We start from the raw sequence: 21,000 nt of genomic DNA, 5'->3' as shown, positions 1-21,000 counted from the left end.
GCTAATTCATCCTACCCCCCCCCCCCCCCCCGACAGCCTTGCCAGTTGCTCAGATCCATTCCTGAGCTTGGTTCACTGGTTCACCTGTAGAATAAATAGACTCCTGCTTATGCACTATTGAGACCACTTTGGGTTTCTTATTTTACCTTGCTTATCTTTGCATTAACTGACATTAGTGGCATTGATTGCCAATCTGTGTTGACTGCATCACTGGACTAGGGGTAGTATCAGTTAATTATAGGGAAAGATTGAACCAGTTTTTATGCATGCCATGCAAACAAGCTCTGAGACTTGATTCCTGCTTCTAGAGTATGTCATAGCTGAAATTATGAAGAGTGCTTCCTGCAATAGTTGCTTTTTAATTTATCATCTTGGTCTTGCACTCAGGCTCTTCCCGTCCTTCTGTTTTTTTTTTTGTTTGTTTTGTTATACTGCTTTAATCTATCCTAGTGATGGATTTTATCTGTTAGACTAAAGTCATGCCTGATTTTTATTTGAACGGTGCAGCAGTTAGAGATAAAGGGAAGTGAAACGAGGTGATCTGCCATCTGTACCTGAATTAAGCTATAAAGTATAAGCAAGGATTAAGTAATTGTGCTATTCCTGTGTGGGTGTAATATGCCTTGAAACAGTTCAAATTACCAAGAGGAAGTGTAAAACTTAATAAAATAAAGAGTTAAAAAAAATGGAACATATAGTTCTACAGCCAAGACACTGAAAACCCAGTTATTGAAAATAATCCACCAAAATACATCCCATAGCCAAAACCCCACACTTGAACAGCCATAAGGAAAAAAAAACATTTAAAAAGAAAAAATGCCACTTAGGAATTACGAACCAGAATTTATTACATCAAAAAACACACTAGTTTAAGTGCCTTTGTTCACTTTGTAAGGAACTTCTTACAACTATTTTAAAAAATGGTGCCAAAAACACGGCCCCTTTTATCCTTAAAGTAAAATACACCATTGTTAAAACTACTACTATAAAAATCATCATTGTACATGTGTCTGATATGTAGTATACACAGTTCAGTCTCTCTCATTGTGGGTCAGACACCTCTACTTAAAATGTCCACTAGCTTTGTGGAGTTGCATTGCAGCCAAATACTGGGTTTTTAACCCCTTCTCAGATACCATCTGATTTTGCTAGCCATCTTGTGAGATCATAAGATGGACTGTTTGGTTGTACTTCCTCTGTGCACTCACTTTTGCTTACAGAATGCTTTCAGTCTGCAGATGTTCTTCATGTTTCACTGTTGCAGTCATCACATTTGGGTTGTGTGCTTACAGTAGCCCTTAGTCGGCCTGTTTATCAAAGTCTTGGGTCCTGCGTCAGTTGCTATCTCCTCTTTCGTGACGTCAGGTAGTCAGGGGTATAAAGCATGCAGCCGACGCCATTACATCAGTCTTTCTTGCCATGCGGTGCCCGAAGCAGAAGCAGTTCGCAAGTGCCGGTCAGCCAACTCCTGAAATTTGGTAAGCTGTCTCAATGACTTAACTTTAAAACTTCCACGCACTTCTCAACTGACTGCTCCTTTAGGTAAAGATTGCTCTGCAGGTCAAAAACTGGGAACTCATTACCCAGGACGAATGGGTTTTAAATATAGTATCCCAGGGATACAGATTTCACTTCCACACGTTACCAACCCCAAACGGTTGGCCAGATCTACCCCCAAATCAGTGGGCAGAGGTTCAAAAGCAAGTGCTCTCTCTCTTTTAAGAGTAAAGGTTATACAGACTGTACCAAAAGAGGAAACGGGACAAGGTTTCTACTCAAGACTTTTCCTGGTACCCAGGAAAGACAACTCATGGCGTCCTATCCTGGACCTGTCTATCCTAAACACCTTTTGGTGATTCCAAAATTCAAGATGCTAACTCTTCACCAGTTGCTTCCCATGATAGGCAAAGATGTCTGGTTGGCAACACACTGGATTTAAAGGAAGCCTACCTGCACATCCCAATCAGGGAATCTTGCAGAAAATACCTACGCTTCAAAGCAGGCTGCATGCACTATCAGTTCTCTGCACACCCTTTGGCTTATCTACTGCACCCAAGGTATTCATAAAGTGCCAAACTGCAGTCATTGCATTTTGCAGGCAAAGAAATATTCAAATATACCCATACCTGAACGATTGTCTAATTCAGGCAGAAAGCCAGGACATACTTCTGAATCATCTGGCATTTGTACAAAAGGTGTTAACTTTTCTGGGGTACACCATAGGTTCATATGTTCGTACTAGGCTATCTGCCCTAGGGCATTTAAAAGCCTAGCCAGAGTGTGTGTGGCTTTCACCACCCCTTAGGATGAGAATACTACTCCCATTTAGGGTTTAGTTTACTGTGCCTCTGTCTAGTAGTGACACAGAGATGACCCCCGGGGTAAACCTACGATCTCCCATCCACTCGTCAAGACTTCTCTTGAATAGAGTTAGTGAGGGGCTCTGCCTAACATGGATTGGGATTCTGTTCCAGAGTGTAGGGAGCCTCTGGGTTATGAATCTGTCCCTCCAGCACGTCCTATTTATTTCTGTGTTGAGGTTTAAGTCTCTTGCTCTCATGGCTCTGATGGATTTGGATTTTTGAGGTGGAGCATGTCCATTAATTCCGGATTGGACATGGCCTTGTACGTTAGGCACAGGTCACCTCTGAGTAGGCGGTATGCGACTGAATAGAGCTGGAGTTTTTCAGTCGGGCAGCATATGACATATGTTTAAGACCCTTTATCCTCTTGGTGAGGAACTTTTGGGGTCTTTCCAACTGCTGCAGGTGTCGGGTAAGATACATCCCAAATGGGGCATTGTACTCAATCATTGGCCTAATAAGAGATGAGTACAGGGGCACAATGACCTCTCTTGATCTAGATGTGAAACCCTTCATGATAAGGTGGGCAATATAGAAGGTCTTCCTAACCACTTTGGCAATGTGTGTGTCAAATGAGAGGTTACTGTCAACCTGGGTCCCTAGGTCCCTGATTACCTCTTCCGTACTTAATGGATTACCACCTATGTGGTAATTTGTGGGTACCTTGTTTTTCCCAAAGGGTATGACTATACATTTTTTGGCGTTAAGCTTAAGGTCATGGCTCTGGCACCAATTATCCGTTTCTATGAGTCCTCTCTGAAGGATGTTTGTGTCCGCTGGAGTATCAATTATGGCGCCCAGTTTGCAGTCATCTGCGAACTTTGTCAGCCACAGTCCTCCTATGTTTGCCTGTACCTCGGAAAAATAAATGCCAAACAAGAGGGGTCCCAGGACTGAGCCCTGTGGGACACCGCTTGTGACTGGCTTAGAGTCTGACATGGCTCCAGCAACTCTGACCCTGTGGGTTCTGTCCTTGAGCCAGTTTGCAACCCATCTCGTGACATATGGGTTTACATTTAAGCTGGTGAGTTTGTCTATGATGCCCGAGTGTGGTATTGTGTCAAAGGCTTTTGCAAGGTCAAGGTAGGCTGTGTGAACTGCCTTACCTTCATCAATGGCCTTAGTGACGGTTTCAAAAAAGTCGACCAAGTTCAAAAGGCAGGATCTGCCCTTGACAAAGCCAAATTGGGTAGGATCTAATGTCTGTAGGTCCCCAATGTCTTTGTTTATGAGTTCCATTATGATCCTCTTCATAGCTTTGCAGACCAGTCAAGCTTATGGGGCGGTAATTTCCAGGGTCCGTAGAAGCACCGCCTTTGTGAAGTGGGACCACTGTTGCCGTACGCCACTCTTTGGAGTGCATATCCTGTAGTAAGGCTAAGATTAAACAGCAGCCTTATGTTTGGGTTTAGTTCCTCTTGGAGTTCATGTAGCACACAGCCCGGGACACCGTCCGGTCCCATTGATGCTGTGTTTTTAGCTTTAGAGAGGGCGGCTCTCACCTGGGCGTCTGAGATGTTAGGGAGGCTACACTCTGCTGGGATAGTTATTTCTCCTTTTTGGGGAGGGAGGAGAAATTTGCACTGAACCTATCTGCCAGAATGTTGGCAATGTCAGTGGGTTCAGTGTATTTATTGTCATTTTGGACTAACTCTGAGCATATCTGGGAGTTTCCACCCAGGTTTCTAACATAGCTAAAGAAGGCCTTGTGATTGTCTTTTGTGTCTTTTGCGATTTTTCTCTCAAAGTTGGCCTTGGATGATTTTATGAGTGATCGTAGTTTTTGCTAGTACTGATCAGAGATGCCTTCCCATTTAGGGATTTTGCTCTGTCATGTAGTAGCTTCCTCCTTCTGTTGTAAAGTTTGTTTATGGCTGGGGTCCACCAGACCGGCGCCTGCCTTTGAGGGAATGGGTCTTGGTTTTATTTGGGATTGCATGATTCATGCATTCTTGAAGGTGCCCGTAGAAGGCATTTGCAAAGGATTCAGCAGTGTGGGTTGTGGTTTCCACTGGCCCAGGGACCTTGAAGGATACCACTTCAGTCTTAAGAAGTGTGAAGTTGGCTTTTGAGAAGTTCTTCACTGTGGTCTTTGTGCAGGGGTGGGGGCGGGATGTGGATTTCCAGTGAGATTAATTTATGGTCTGATCTTACCAATGAGGGATATACTTCCGGTGTGGAGCATTTTGTCCCCATGTTTGTGATGATCAGGTCTAGTATATTGTCTCCTCTTGTGGGAATGGTGACTAGTTGTTCCATCGCATTTGAGTTTATGAATTCTAGGAACCTTTGGGCTAGGGTGTTTGGGCTTGAGTAATGTTCCCAGTCTATGTTTGGGTAGTTGACGTCTCCCAATATGATGGTATTTGGAGAGACATTCATACTCTCCAGTGTCTTCAGGAAAGCTGTGTGAGTTTCCTGAGTTTGAGAGGGTGGTCTGTAGCATGTTACAAATTGTAAGGCAGTTTTGCCTATGGTTAGTTGCACCTGGATGGTCTCCGATGCTTCGTGCGTTGCCACTAACCTGGAGGTGTGGGTATCTTTGATGAATATGGATACTCCCCCTCCTTTTGTGGTTCGGTCCAAGTTTTGGGGCCAGAAAGCATGATATGAGGTAAAACCTGATAGTGCTGGGGTGCTCTCAGGAGCCTTGAACCAGGTTTCAGTCACTGCACAGACATCGATGTTCTCCATACTGAGGAGGGCTTCGAGGGCGTGCATCTTGAGGTTTAGACTTGTGGCATTGAGCAGCATCACCCTTATTTTTTTTCCACTTGTGTTTTCTAGGGAGGTAGGTTTGTCATTTGAGCCTTGCCTAAAAAAGGCACTTTGGGGGTGGCAAGAGCCAGCCTTGGCCAATATCTGGAAGCCCAGGGGTGACAGGTGCAAGCCATCCCTTGCGAAGCAGCGTGGCTTGTCTAGCATGTCATCCCAAGCAGACAGGCATTGGATCCCCTTTGAATGACACCAGTAATTAAGCCAATTGTTAAAACTGATCATTTTGTCTTTGTACTGTGGCATCATTCTTGGTGAGGGTAAGATGCTGCTCAGGGTCAGGGTCATACCGGCCTGGGCTACATAATCAGAGAGCTCCTCTATGTCTCTTTTCATGTAGTCCAGGGAGGTACATCTCAGGTCATTCACACCGGCATGTACAATGACTGAGTCATATTTGTACTTGCTGTGGAGTGACCTGAGTGCTTGTGTTATGTGGCGGATTCTAGCTCCCGACAGGCAGCTTACTGTGACCTTATCCTTGTTCAGTCTGGTGAGCGGGGCGTCAGTGTGTCTGACTATGGAGTCACCTATTACAAGTGTGTCTGGCATGTTGTTTGGCCTTAAGGGCTGTGACTGTTTAGCACACTGACTTTGTGAACTATGTGTTGCATGTGCTATGTCTTGAGGTGGCGGTTGCTTGGGTATCTGCTTTGGAGGCCTCTGTTGTTTTGGTAGATTTTTAATCAGCGCCTCCGAGTATGTTTTTGTGTGTTTATGTGTTTGGTTTCCAGTTGTGATAGTTCTATGTGAGACTGGGTTTGTGGTGTGCGTGGTTACCTTCTCCTCCTGCCTGGTCTTGCCAGTACTGAATTGAGAGAGCTCAGCCTCCAGTTTGGCTATATAGTTGCATCTCTCGCATATATTTGTATTTGATGGGAGGAGGAGAGGGTTGTCTGTGTACATGAGGCAATTGTAACATTGCCTCAAGATTCCCAGATTCACCAGCTGAACAGGAGAGGATGCCAGCAACTGACCCTTCGACATGCTAGAATTGTGAAAAGGATTGCTGTGTAACTGAGTCAGAAAGGATCTATTGGGAAATGGGTACTCAAGGGAATTTAGGTGAAGGAAGTACTTTCTTTTGTTTGAGTGCTTTACCTGTATAAAAAATGCTTTAGGAGCAAGTGCTGAGCTTTTCAGTTAGAGAATAGGCTGTTTAGATTGCAAGTAGAGCAGTTCTAAGGGAAAAATTGAAGAGTACACTTTACGGAGCCAGAAATAGTTTAAACTTGATTAACCGGCGCTGCCCTATGCTGCTCTATGAGCAACTTTGCGCTAATTTGCACTAAAATGCGCTAAAGTGCGCAAAAGCGGGCTTTATAGCAGGGGGTTGAAAAGAGCCAGGAATTGACCCAAAATGGCCAATAAACTACAAGTTGCTGGGCTGGAACCAATCCTCTAGGGACAAGTAGGTTGCTCAGTGCTCCCCACTCCCACTGGTGAACAAAGAAGCTTCCTCTTATCCAAATAAGGATATAGATAGCACAGGAACTAAGACAAAGCCCAGAGATCAGCAAAATCTGAAGACTGGACTATTCTAGTTCAGAAAAGCGGGAAAACAAGGATATTTTTTTTGTTTTTTTTTCTTTTTTTACAGAGAAAGGAGAAAAAGATACAGTAACAAACAGTAAATGCTATAAGACAGCTAGCGCACTTGAGTCTGTTAGCCTAACAATTAAATTAAACAAAAAATAACTTTTTAACGTGCTTACAGTATGAATTCAACACAAGTACAGTAAAAATAATATGCAGAGCTGTTTTTTAAGCGAAATGCAGTCGAGATGCAGTAATTTGAGCGAAAGCCAGAAAAAATACTTATAAATCCAGGAAAGTCACTCTTTCACTCTCTGCTGCTTGTAGAACTCTGCAGGACACCACGAGGAGCTGTGCTGAACGAAAAGAAATCACAGCTCGTACCCTGTCAACAAATTATATTCCTGGGAGCAAGCTTGAACACAACTTCCCAGATGGCTTTCATCACGCCAGAGAAACAAATTCATTTGACAACTTACTTCAAACTAGTGGCCACAAAAACCCTGCTATCTGCAAGGCAAATACTGCAAGCTTTGGGGTTCATGGCCTCTTGCATTCTCCTAATTCCATATGCAAGACTGCATATGAGGAAACTACACTGGTATCTAAAAAGCCCTATGGTGTCAACATTCTCAGGATCTAGAAGCAATGATTCCTATCATACCTTGCCTATGGTTAGAGTTCCTTTGGTGGGCAGAGGCCTGCCACCAAAACAAGGGACTACCATTCACTCTACCTCCTGCCGCCCAAACCCTAACAACAGAGACACATCAGAGTATGCATGGGGGGATCACCTGGCAGGGAAGTGCATTCAGAGCAAATGAAACCCAAGTCAAATGCACCTGCATATCAATCAAAAAGAAATGCTAGGCGTACAGAATGCTGTGACAGCCTTCAAGGACCACATTCTTCCAGGACAATTAATGGTAAAGACGGACAACACCACTGTTATATGGTACATAAACAAGCAGAGGGATACCTATTCTTATCCCCACTGCAGACTAGCCATGGCTCTGTGGAACACAGCCTTGTGCTATCAAGTGCATCTACAGGCTCAATTCCTGAGCATGACGAACTAAGCAGAAATTTCATGGACCCAAACGAATGGAAACTGGAACCAAAGATTTTCAGCTTGTTGCTCAACAAATGGGGGATCCCAGATATAGACCCATTTGCTTCCCCCCAGAACTACCAATTGGGCAAATTCTGCACAAGGACTCCCCCACCGACCAGCTTGGAAAGTGGATGCTCTGTCCTTCAGATGGAAAAATCTATCAGTTTATGCCTATCCTCCTCTGCCTCTCCTCTCCAAAGTACTACTAAAGATTAAACAGGACAAACCAAGGATGATACTGATTGCACCAGACTGGCCACGCCACCACTGGTACCCCCTCTTGCGCAGTGTGTCACAGCTGGCCCCATGGCACCTACCTCAGACCCCTACCCTGCTGTCTCAACAGGAGAGCCAGATTCTGCACCCCCAGCTTCAAACCCTGAACATGGCAGCCTGGCTAATTACCTAATCTCTCTGTTACCATCCCTCAGTAAACAAGTGTTTGATGTCATTTTGGAGGCAAGGAGGCCTAGTACTAGAAAATCTTATGCTGAAAAATGGAAAAGATTCTGTGCCTGGAACCAAACTCAAGGGATGGCCACAGCAGCACCCAGTTTACCTCATATTCTTCAATACTTAACTGAGATGCTTCACAAGGGCCTTTCCTTTTCCTCCATCAAAATTCACACCTCAGCCATAGGTTCATAGGTTAGTACTAAGCTGACTGCCCTTGCGAGCCATTTTAAGCCTAGCCAATTAGGCCCTTGTGAGACTCAAACCCTGCACCTTGTGTTTGTAAGGCAAACATCTTAACCATTAGGCCACCCTCCCAACCCTCATTACAACACAGACCCACCCCTCTTTTCTCACCTACTAGTCAAGCAGTTCCTCAGAGGGGCCAAAAACTTAAGACCATCCAGGAGAGCCTAGGGTCTTAATTTTGTATTGGAAAACTCACTCTTCTTCCTTTTTGAGCCAGCTGCAACTGCAGAGTTAAAATTCCTTTCTTGGAAAACAGATTTCCTTTTAGCAATCACCTCAGCAAGAAGGGTATCTGAATTACAGGCCCTTATGGCAGTGGAGCCTTTCATCATCTTTCATGTGGACAGGGTGTCCCTCAGGACCAATCCCTCTTTCATGCCCAAGGTAGTATCCAGTGTGGCTCTTAATCAGTCCATTCATTTGCCAACCTTCTTTTCTAATCCACTTTCTTTTTTAATCCACAGAACAAAGGGGAACGGATACTGCACTCCCTAGATGTGCACAGACAACTTAGATTTTACTTGGACAGGACTAAACCTCAAAGGAAATCTGAACAACTGCTGGTGGCATTTGCTGTAGGGGCAGAGGGGAAGTCTGTTTCAAAGCAAACCATATCTAAATGGATAGGCCATTGCATTCATTTCTGCTATAAGCACCATGGAAAACCTATCCCAAAGGCGATTAGACCCAATTCAACCAGGGCTGCATCTACCTCTGCAGCCTTTCTCAGAGGTGTCCCTACCAGATACATCCTAGAAGGTGCTACCTGGAGTTCTGTACATACTTTCACCAAGCATTACCATTTGCCAATTTTTTCTAAAATCCAGAGCTGGCTTTGCCACTGCAGTCTTGCAGGGCCTTATAGCTGGTCCTAATGCTATCTAAATTCCACCTTCCATCCTTCGCTTTGGGAATCTGCCCAAATGTGATGACTGTAACAGTGAAACATGAAGAACATAGTACAGTTGTGTACACTTGCCATAAATGTAGATGTTTGAGTTTATTCACTGCAACAGTGAATACACTTACCATAAATGTAGATGTTCGAGTGTATTCACTGTTGCAGTCTTGGTTACCCTCCCTCCAGCCCCCTGACTTCTTTTGGCTGTACCTCTTTTCTCCTTTACTATACTTAAAAGTTTTTTGGTGTATTTGCTTTTTTTTTGGAGGTATAACCTTGTGTGTGTGTGTGTGTGTGTGTGTGTGTGTGTGTACATATATATATATATATATATATATATATATATATGTATGTATGTATGATCTATATATATATATTTAATTGCTTCCCATTAAGGGGGGCACCTGACATCTGGGGCAAGAAAAACTGATGTAATGGCGTCGGCTGCATGCTTTATACCCCTGACTACCTGACGTCATGGAAGATGAGACAGCAACCGACGCAGGACCCAAGACAGGACCCAAGACTTTGATAATCAGGCCGACTGAGGGCTACTGCAAGCAGATAACCCAGATGTGATGACTGCAACAGTGAATACACTTGAACATCTACATTTATGGTAAGTGTACACACCTGTACTTTCCCTGCATTGCAGCATATACTAGTGAGTATGCAAGAAGAGTATAACTACATAGCCTGCATTAGATCATTGCATGATTTTTTTCTCCTCTGTACTGTGGTATATACTGCCTACCTATGCTGTCACTGACATTTTTATCACTCGCCATTTTGCTTAACAGGTATGAATGCAGCAGTTCGTGCAGTGACCCGCATGGGCCTGTATGTTGGAGCAAAAGTTTATTTGATTTATGAGGTATGTAACTGCATTTATTTATTTATTGATTAATTGGTTTGAATATTGTACATTGTTACTTTAAAAATTATGCTTATAGAAATGTATGCATCTTTTATACACGTATTAAGCTCATGGTAGTGTGTACTGTATGCAGTGTTCCTTTACCTGCCTGGTCTTGTCGAACTGCATTATAGTTTAATGGCAGTAGGAGAGTCAGTAGGATGGAATTACAATAAAAGCACATTGCAATGGAAAAGGAATTGAAAGTTCATTTGATGTAATAAGTTCCTGTGGGAGGCACATTTTCTCATCAACACATAAGGGGCTACAGCCCCCCTTCCCTGTTACTTATGGAATAAGCTGTGGGTTTTCATGTACTTCAGGGATAAGGAGAACCCTCCACTGCAGTAATGCTGCACAGGAAAGCAAATTTTCTGCATAGTATCCCAAATAGCTGTCTGGGCAAGTGACATTAGCTTCATCTATGGGTACTGATATAAAACCACTCCAAGTAGTTTATAATTGACTGCTTAGTTTAAGCCAGGCATATATTATACAAACAATGGCAGAAAAATATTTTTTTTACTGCAGTGAGAGTTTTCACACCTTAGCATGAGAGTTTGGGGGAGGGGTTATCAAGTTTGTTAGGACTACAAAAGACTCGTCTTACAAAAACTGTTTATCTGCTTTCTTTTGCTGCAAGTAGCTAACAGCTATTTATAACAGAACAAGCTCTGGCAGACAGATAAATGAGGCTCAGTCAGGTAAACAAAGAAACAGCTCTTTTACAGAAGGTGTGCTTAGATGACAGTGCTTCAGAGTCCTGCCATTATAGTTTAATGGCATGAGAAAACAGCACCACTTCCTTATGTCTGGCATGAGTCATAAAAAGAGGACTCAAAATGTATTCTGGGAAGAAGGAAGGAAAGCAAGAACTTAAGATCAAGTTACCAAGGCAGGCCCCATCATCCGCCATTTTAAGAGAAACACATTAAAATTGTAAAAGAAGCACTTGGAGTGATTTTGACATATTAAAATAGCTCGAAAAAAATATATTTGAGTTCTAAGGTGGAGTTTTCCTTTAATTGATTAGGGCCCCACAGAGGTCTGCAAAAAACATGGCAGCTACTTTATAGTGTCTTATTTACACACACACACACACACACACACACACACACACACACACACACACACACACACACACACACACAGAACACATAAACTGAATTTTTTTACTGACTTTTTTTATCTGTCACCTAACTTCCCTTGCTGTCAGTTGAAGTATTTTGGTCTGATGTGCTCAGACTTATTGTGCAAATAGTAGGTGCTGTCCAGTGTTTTAAATTTGTTCTGTGCTGTAAGAGTTATGTAAGAATGATGGGTGTTCTGCATGCTTTTTAAAAGCAGGCATTCACCATTCACAACTCTGTCTATATGGAAATGAACATCTTGTCAGATTTGCTGTTGACTCTCTCTGTTGTGAATTGTAAACATGCATTTCCCTATTCCCTGTAGTATAGTGGCCTGTGGGCTTAGCTTCTAAGACAGGCTGAATAGCTGCATTGTTGCTGGACGACAGGATAACAGTAATGCGACACATAATTAAAAAGCTGTCATTTACAGTGACTAGCAGTTATTTTTGGATGTAGATGTCAGCAGTACAAGTCAGACATGAACATAACTGTTACAAATCTGAGTACTGTTTGAAGGGTTGTGTTTACTAAAACATTTGCCTAATTCTGCTTAAACCAAAATATGACCGAGTAAGACCAGTGCCAAAGTTTTAGTTACATTCAAAGAAAGGAGAAAATGATTACACAAGCAAGGCACTAGATGGAAAAAAGTTGCTCTTTCCATTTGGAAAGCTGAAAATTATAATACAACAAGGATACAGGAAATGAGCATTCTTTTTTGATCACAAACAAGAAAGTAAGATCTGAAAAGGAATTTGCAACAATGGAAACTGTTATCTTAAACTTTAACTCTCAAGGCCATAAGAAAGAAGGTGGGAGATAGCAGAGGTGAGGAAAGTATACAAAACGGATACAATGCTGCTATGTGTGACTGAGAGTAAAAGGTCACTTGGAGTAAAAGTCCGTTATCCATCAGCATTTGGTGATCCACAGATTTTAAGTGCAGCAGTAGTTACCTGTTTTGCATACTAATTTAGTAATTATTTTAATATAATTCATTTTGTTTTAAATTTTTGAAAAAGACCTTAAGGGGTAAATAGAGGCAGACATGCATTTGTTTGCATGTTTTTTGTAAATGTCTTCTCTCCACAGACAGAGAATTAGGGCAGCAGTGAAGGCTTTCAGATTTTTGTACAGCGTGTCTGTGTTCGCTGCTTAGCAACGGCAGTGACAGTATGGGTAAATTTACAGCCAAGCAGAGAGCCATAATAGGTGCATGAAGTAATGACAGTGTAGCTTTGTGATGAGATGTAGCTGTTATGGTATAATTATAAGCACTGTGCCTTTTACATGTATGGTTTACATGCTCTGCTTTCATTCACTGTTTGGTAGAAATACAGTGTTGAGATAAGAAAGCTGAACTCCTCAGTGAGATACATGCCAGGAAGACATTGGCAAGACACAGAAATGTGTGCACAAAGATATTTACAGGACCGCCTTTACCAGGACATTATGGAAGATATGTATATTATTCCTAAAAATAGTAATGTTTCAGCACACTGGTTTAGGAATTCACAGCGGCACACAAGTATTACTATTTTTGATGCTTAATAAATCAGGCTTGGTTGAGTATGTGCACATATACTGTACCTCATCAGCATATCATAAGTAGAAGGAGGCTTAGTCTGAGAAATGGTGTATAAAAAGCCATTAAAATGCAAACAGTGTGCTACAGATCATACACATATCAATGAATAGTTCAGATGTGTAGGATTATGTGGGTTTATTACTCTAGAGACTCAAGTTTTGCACTCCTTTATTTTTGAGATGCCTGTTTTTATTTACCTCAGTGGTATGTGTGTATGACTTTTGGGTTTACTAGATTCATAGGTGCATAGAATTTACAGTGCAGAGTCAGTCTGTGGACCGTAATCACCTTGCGAATACCCACACTTCTGTCTCCTGCCTCCAGGAAGGTAAAAGAACTTAGGCCTGAGATAAATTTACAGGTTCCCATCCAGGTTTGCCTTAAAGGAAGGCAGGGGTGACATTCTGGTTTACATGTAAGAGAAAATTATTCCAGAGATGAGGAAGGACTGAATACTAAATCGGTCCTTCAGGTATTTCTTATTTGTTGGTAAAGATTCAAGCCTATTTGAGTGTTTGTGAGTGAATTTATTGAGTCAGGTCTTTAGTTTTAATGTTTGTGAGTATATTTCTTTCATGGAGATGTAGGAGATTAGAGAGAGTTGGGTTCTTGATAGCACAGAGTGCTAGACATACTTTACATGCAGGAAACCGTAACAGACAGAATACAAGTTGTCTTGGTAGTTATAGGTCTTTAGTCTGGTGATCTTTTTAATTAAGAACCTATGGGGTCTTTCATGCTGGGTGATATGTTTAGAGAGATGCATATTAATATGGACATTGTATTCAGTGGTTGGTCTTATCAGGGCAGAATATAGAGCAATGATAAGTTCTTTTAACCTGGGTGAGATACCTTTAGTTATTAATTGGGCTAGAGAGAAGGATTTCCTGACTGTTGTTGCCGTTTGGTGATCAAAGGAGAGGAAGTGTTTTACAAAGTTACTGAGATCACTTGTGATTGTGTCAGTCTGGAGTGTGGTGATGTCTTTATTGTAAACTGCTGTTATGATTTGCTACTACATGTGACATTGCTGCACTTTTGGCATTTAATTTAAGTCCATTTCTAGCAAACGTTTGATTTGTTTAGCTTATCCCTATCTATAGTAGCACAGCATTGGATGCTGAATAAGTTTTAGTTAGCTGTATGTCTGGGTTAGTGGTTTGGAGATCTGAAAAGTAGATGCAGAATGGATGGGGTCCCAGTACTAAGCTCTGAGGAATGCCACTAGTAACCTTTTAGCTTTCTGAAGTAACACACTCTGCTTTTATTATGTGAGTCTTGTCTGTCAGCCAGTTTGCTTTCTGCCTTACAAAATAGGGGCTTACATTAGGCCTTCAAGCAAGCAGTAATGTATTTGTTTTATTATAGCAATAACCCACGCCTGGGTGTGGGTAATGCTAAATTTACCCATGGTTGGCGTGGTTTGGTCCCGAGGCAAGCCCGGACCAAACAAAGCCAACCGTGGTAATTTAGCATTACCCACACCAGGCGTATTGCTATTATACATGACATTATTTAAGAAAAGAAATTATTACTTTTCTTAAATAATGGCATAGTATAATGCCTGTTTGCTGCCCTTCCGCAGATGTCTGGCATCCGGCAGTTCTGATGTACTGCGCCTGCGCAGTACATCAGAGTTGGCAAAAACGGAGAAAGCAAGATCTCCGTTGCTTTTTAGTGTTCAGCTATGTTAAATGAGTTTAACATAGCGAGACAGTTTAAAATAAGCAACGGAGATGTCCGTTGCTTATTTTAAAACTGTCTCGCTATGTTAAACTCATTTAACATAGCGAAAAAAAGCAACGGAGATTTTGCTTTCTCCGTTAAACACTGTCTCGCTATGTTAAATGGGTTTAACATAGCGAGACAGCTTTAAATAAGCAACGGAGATCTCCGTTGCTTATTTTAAAGCTGTCGCTATGTTAAACCCATTTAACATAGCGAACATGTTTAAACGAGTTATACTAATAGAAAAAAGTCCGGGCGACCGGACCTTTTTCCATTAGTATAACTCGATTTACAACGGGCACGCTGGCCAATCAGCGTGCACGTTTTGGGGGGGTCATGGTATAATATTAGTTTATACATACTTTTACATTTGATGTAAAATAGTTTTTCCAGCTAGTGTTTGAGTTCCTGCGCGATCTGTTATTGTTGTTGGAGGAAGTATGTTACATCCAAGGTACATTATGCGCATAGTTAATTTTCCTCCACTCAACACACGCGCGCACACACACACACACACACACACACACACACACACACACACACACACACACACTGTAGAGACAGAGGTACAGTCTCACACATATACAGCAATTCATATACAGACCCCTCCTACTGAAATGTGTATCTCTCCAGATGTCATATTATGATCAAATGAAGAAGTACACACAGAAACAGAATGCGAAGCACTTTGACTTCCCCTATCCTCACACACACTGTCTCTGTTTCTTTCTCTGTCTGACACACTGATATGTGAGCACACAGACACACACACACACAGACGCACACACACACACACACACACACACACACACACACACACACACACAGCAGTTACTTTCATAAGTTCATAGCTTTTTAAGAGCTACAGTAAGGGAGGTTAAGGGAAGTGGCAGGTCCTTGTAAATGCTGATGAGGTTAGTTCAGTTTATTTCTATTTTTATTCTTATTTTTTCCACATTCATTAGCAGCAGCATTTTCAGCTGTGACTAGGGACGTTAACAAAAATGGCATCCATTTCTTATTCTTCAGTGCTTCATGGTCCTTTAGAGCATTGCCTGTTGGGGAGTGTGTTTTTTCCAAAAACATTGTTTTATATTATGCATATTTTCTAAGCTTATTTACAATACTCATTTGAGACAGACTACATTGGGAAATGTTCTGAATGCACAATTTTTTTTTTTTTTTTTTTTTTTTTAACCTGATGGCTCACATATCTGCACTCAGTGGCTCATTAAATCCACAGTCACAAAACCGTGGATTCTTGGGCAGGTGATGAGCACTCGGCATCCCATTTGTTCTTAACCAGGAATTCCCTCATAAACTCATCCACTCACATTGAAAGTCAGATGGTAGAAAGTGGGCCAGCTTTGCTGGTCCTGTGGAGTGGACCCCCCCCATTCCCTGTGGCAGCTGTTCTCTGTTTTGTTATAATTACCCCACAAGGGATCCTCTCTATTCAGAATGTGATTGCACACTACATTGTGGGCTTGATAGATCTGGGCTTCATGGTAGACACCTAGTTTTCCCACAATGTGTCACCCAGTGAGAGCCAGAGACACGGCCCTCCCCCAGGGTGGTTAAGCAAACAGCACTGCTCACTCCCATCTTGCCCTGTCAGCTTCTGCTGGTACCTGAACTGCTGTTCAGATTCACGTGGACTGAGATTAGTCAGGACTTTTACCCGCTACACCAAGGAGCGGCTTGAGTGCACTGTTTTCCAGTGTGCATATTACTGGGCAAAAGGCTAGCCACATAGAAATGAACATATGAAGTTAACTGTGGAACCTATGAAACAGTTAACGTTTTCTTGTTTTTAGAAAACTCTGTCATAGTTGCAGAAATTCTTATTGTTTAGTCCTTGGAGTTTGCAGTCATTACTAGTGCTTGTAAATATTTGTGCGTTGTGCACAGAGACAAATCGCCACATATTTATATTGATAAACTAAAAAAATGATGACAAATGTAATATAACACATAAACCAAGTTATGAATATTTAATACAGTCTACAAAAAATATAGAACTTCCAGTAAAAAGTGATCAAAGTGCCAGATTGAAATAGAAGTGGTTCCAATGCACAACTTCCTTTTGGTCAGGAAGATAACTTTGGAAAGACCTAGGGTTGTAATTGGAAAGACCTAGGGTTGTAATTGGAAAATGCTAAAGCAGAAAACATTTAAATATCTATTCAGACTACAATTAACAACTTTAGGACTTTGTTGCATTGACATCTTTGATAAAACATTAAGACACTCCAGACATAAGTGAAATTCTGATGTCACATCAGACATATATGAAGAAAACAAAGATGATACCAAAAATTTCTAATCAGTTTTTGACATGCCTCTGTTCACAAATTTCAGAGATTGCAGGTTACCTCAGGCAATACAGATCCCAAAATGTATTTGTTTTTAGAGAAGATAGTGAATAGTTGTGAAATATGTATAAACTATAACAAGCTCAAGACAAAGTCAGCTGTTTCACTATCAGTGGCTGCAAGATGCAGTAAAACTGACATGTACTTAGCATGAGTTATAGCCAACTGTATCTGCATGATGCCCTCATTTAAGTAATCATATTAACCTTTTCAGTGCAGGAGCCTTTATAACCACAACAAAAAAACTTTTATATAATTTTAAAGTTTGTTCTCTTATAGACAGGTGAAATTATATAACAATCTGTTCTCTTATAGACGGGAAATTATATAACAATCTGTTCTCTTATAGACGGATCATGGGTCATCCAAAAAGTTTACATAATGAGAATGGAAAGTAATACAGTTATCAACTTATGAGAATATAGCTGAAAATGTCCAAATTTATTTCTTAGTAATTTCTATTTTGCTATTGCTGCTGGGAGGTTCCATTTACAGTGGAATTCCAAGGAGAATGAGCTTCAGCAACAGGACAGCCAAATGCAAAATTTTGTAGTAGCAAGCCTGAACACATAACAACAAGTCTGGATTAATGGAGTTTTAGAAAGATATAACCAAATGCCCAATGATATTTTCATAAATGTGAAATAAAATAATGCGTGTGATTTGGGAAACTGCCCTACTGCTTTATGAGTATATAGCTGGTTACTACTAATATCTGGATTGCAGACAAAATCCATGTCTTCCACAAGAGCTGCACTTGAGGGTACCTTGATGAACATTAAATATTGCATACAGAGCACTTTACTGAACCAGAATGCTCAGACATAAGAGAGTTTGCCTAAGTACCTGGGGAACTTCCTCTACTCTTTTCGAAGAGTATGGAGATGCTGTTTGGCTGTTACAGTTCCGGTTTCCGTTCTGGGCGCAAAGGCAGTTCAGAGAAACTGGAAAGAAGATGGAGGTAGCACGGATGTCAGATAGTGAAAAAAAAGGAATTTGTGCAGAAGGAAGTGGAGTTGGAGAGCCGTCATTCAAGTGGTGAGGTTGCGAATGAGGGCTCGAATGAGTTGTTGGTGAAGAAAGAGGTGGTTGGACTGAACGAAAATGCTGATATGAAGGTAATCAAACCTTTGTGAGATTCAGAATACTTATTCCAAAAAGAATCTGCTCTCTGGGTCCAAGTCAGAGTGTGTAGTTACAACATTTCAGTCAGGAGGGTTGTGTGATGGTTATCTGAAAGAAATGATTATGCAGAGTGAATCAGAGTGAAGCGGCGGCATCATGGGCTGACATTATAGACAAGATTCAGGAAGAGGAGGTGAGAAATATCAGAAGAAAGAAAGTCATTTGCATTGATGGTGAAAGGGGGAATAAAGCATTTGAGAAAAGGGGAAGGAAGAAAAGAGATCACAAAGGGGTTCATTGTACGGCTCAGCAGTTTTGTTTGTGTCTTTCGGCTTTTCCCTGTTAGGGGTCGCCACAGTAGAACTCTGGTCCGCTAATGATTGGCAGTTGATTTTTACGTACCGGCTTGCCAGGCCTGACGCACAACCTTCTAAGAAGGTACGCCTATTCACGCACGTCTCCACGCAGAAGACGCTCTAGCTGAGAATTGAACCGGACAGCGTCTTACTGTGAGGCGACAACGCTACTGCAGCACCAAGAACTAGAAAATTACAAGTTATGGGACACAGTAATTGCATCCTTGGGAGTATCATCTGACGAGGTAAGAACTTTCATTAATTTTAATAGAGAGACTTACTGTGACATTATATTTGAGACTGGGCAATAGATGGAAGTTTTTTAGAGAAATTTGACAAAAAAGAAAGACCATAATCTGTGGAACCTTTATGTGGTGCAGACTTTTTATAGAGAAACAGAGAATTGCTGTACAATTTCAAACTGAAGTAGACAAGGAAGCATTGAAAGACTATTTAAACAGTGTTTGTAATAAAGTGTTGGACATGATGAAAGTATATAATGACAGAGGTCACTGGTCTAGGGGATTGGATAGTGGTATAATTTTGAAGATGGAAAATGATAATGGGCATATTCCAAATGTAGTAATTGTTGAAAGAAATAGAGGATATGTTAGATATAAGGGACAATCGAAAACCTTTTTTCCACAAAATAAATAAATAAATAAATATTTAATAAGTAATTGTGATAAACAAATATTTTTTTTATGGGGAAGTAGGACCTGAAGCAAAGAAATGTAAATTGATGTGTAAAAGACTTGGAAAAATGGGGCAAGATTTAATTAACTGTGATGAACACTTGTATGTTGAGCAAGAAGAGTAGATAAAAGAACATGTGCATGATAAAAAAATGTAGAGAATGAACATGAAAAATAAAATATTGTACAAGAGGAAGATAAAAATGGGTAAGGGATAATGGGTAATGAAGATGAGCAACAAGCATGAAGATGAGCAATCAGTACTAGAAACAAGTGAAGAGGAAGATAGTAGAAAATAGTAAGAGGTAAGAAAAAAAAAGTTCAGTAGGGAGAAGGGTGAAAGATAGGAAAAGAAAATTTAAAAATGAGATTATGAAATAAAATAAAATAAAAAAAAATAAGGGTTAAGGTGGGAAATAATACATTTGGAAGAAACTGAAGGTCATATTAATAAATGTTAACAGTAGAAAAATGTTAAAAGACTGTTAGGTGTCATGGAATGGTGTATATTACTCGATATGCATGTAATTATTTTAAAAGATACAAGAATGTTGATGGAAGAAGAAAGGAAGCCGATTGAAAACGTATGGCCTGGGAGTATTGTATGGAACATGGGGAATGGTACATGTTCAGGAATTGCTGTGTTATGTAATGAAAAAGTTAAGGTTTTAGATTCAACTTTATTTGAGTTAGGTAGAATAGCAGTGGTAGATATAAGATACAAGACAGATGTGTATAGAATCATTGCAGTATATTCATATGTCACAAAAAAAGAAAAGAGGAAATGTTTAAAAAATCTTATACCATGTAGGAGTGAATATGGAAATAATATTACTAGGAGATTTTAATTGTGATTTAAGGAAAAGAAAGAAAAAGGAATCGTGTTAAGATAGTATATCAAATGAAAAGTGGAAAGTTGTGAATATGGGATAACATACATTGAACTTATAAAAGGAATAAGATAAAAAGAAAGTTTGATTATTTTATAATATCTGATACTTTTAAAAGAGTAGAAGCAAAGGAAAAAGAATGTATAATGATGGGTAAAAGTATCAAAAGGTTGAATGAAAGGGATTCAGATGAGGAGGAAAGAAAGGAAATGGAGAGATTATGGGAAGATCATGTAGAAATGAAAATATTTTATGAAAATTGGACTGACTGATGGTTAAGTTTTAAAGGAAAACATAAATGGTGCTTTTTAGAATGTCAGATGATGATAAGAAAGTAAGAAAAGAAGAAGTATAGGTTGCTAAGTCAGACAATATTTAGAGACATATTAAGAAATAATAATATTTTTTCTGGAAAGGAGAAAGAAATATATGAAATGAACCAAGAAAGGATAAAAAATATTATATAGGTAAAGGTACTTTTTACAAAGAAAAAAGGAATAAGTGTCTCCACATTTGAGTAAAGGGATAAAAAAAATATGTATGGGGGCCATGACATTCATATGGAAAAAAGAGAAGTAGGAAGATATTAGGAATTGGAGACCAGTAGTACTAAATAATGCAAATTATAAAATATTTCTGAGAATGAAGGGAAACGACTATGGAAATGGGTAGCTAGGTTGATGGAGTCTATGATTTTTGGAAAAAAAATGGAAGGAAGTCAGAATTTACTGTGGCTATTAAGAGAGGTAACCGATGATATCATAAATAAAAAGTGGGGAATAAAATATTGGTTGGAAACGTCA

The 21,000-nt window shown here is 40.5% G+C and overlaps 1 protein-coding gene across 2 annotated transcripts in view; it reads left to right on the top strand.

Annotated features, from left to right (window-relative positions):
* PFKL (phosphofructokinase, liver type) overlaps positions 1-21,000 on the top strand; it is a 905,205-nt gene that overhangs the window by 223,520 nt on the left and 660,685 nt on the right. For both annotated transcript variants that reach the window (XM_044060589.1, XM_044060587.1), the window contains exon 2: positions 10,192-10,265. In XM_044060589.1, coding sequence (XP_043916524.1) covers positions 10,192-10,265 — 74 coding nt within the window. The remainder of the gene's footprint in view (positions 1-10,191; positions 10,266-21,000) is intronic.

The sequence above is a fragment of the Protopterus annectens genome, chromosome 2.part0 (assembly GCF_019279795.1).
Source record: "Protopterus annectens isolate FY-2018-M chromosome 2.part0, PAN1.0, whole genome shotgun sequence".
NCBI classification, from domain to species: Eukaryota; Metazoa; Chordata; order Ceratodontiformes; family Protopteridae; genus Protopterus; species Protopterus annectens.
The sequence above is the reverse complement of the archived record's forward strand: the minus strand, read 5'-3'. Positions and strand labels throughout refer to the sequence as shown.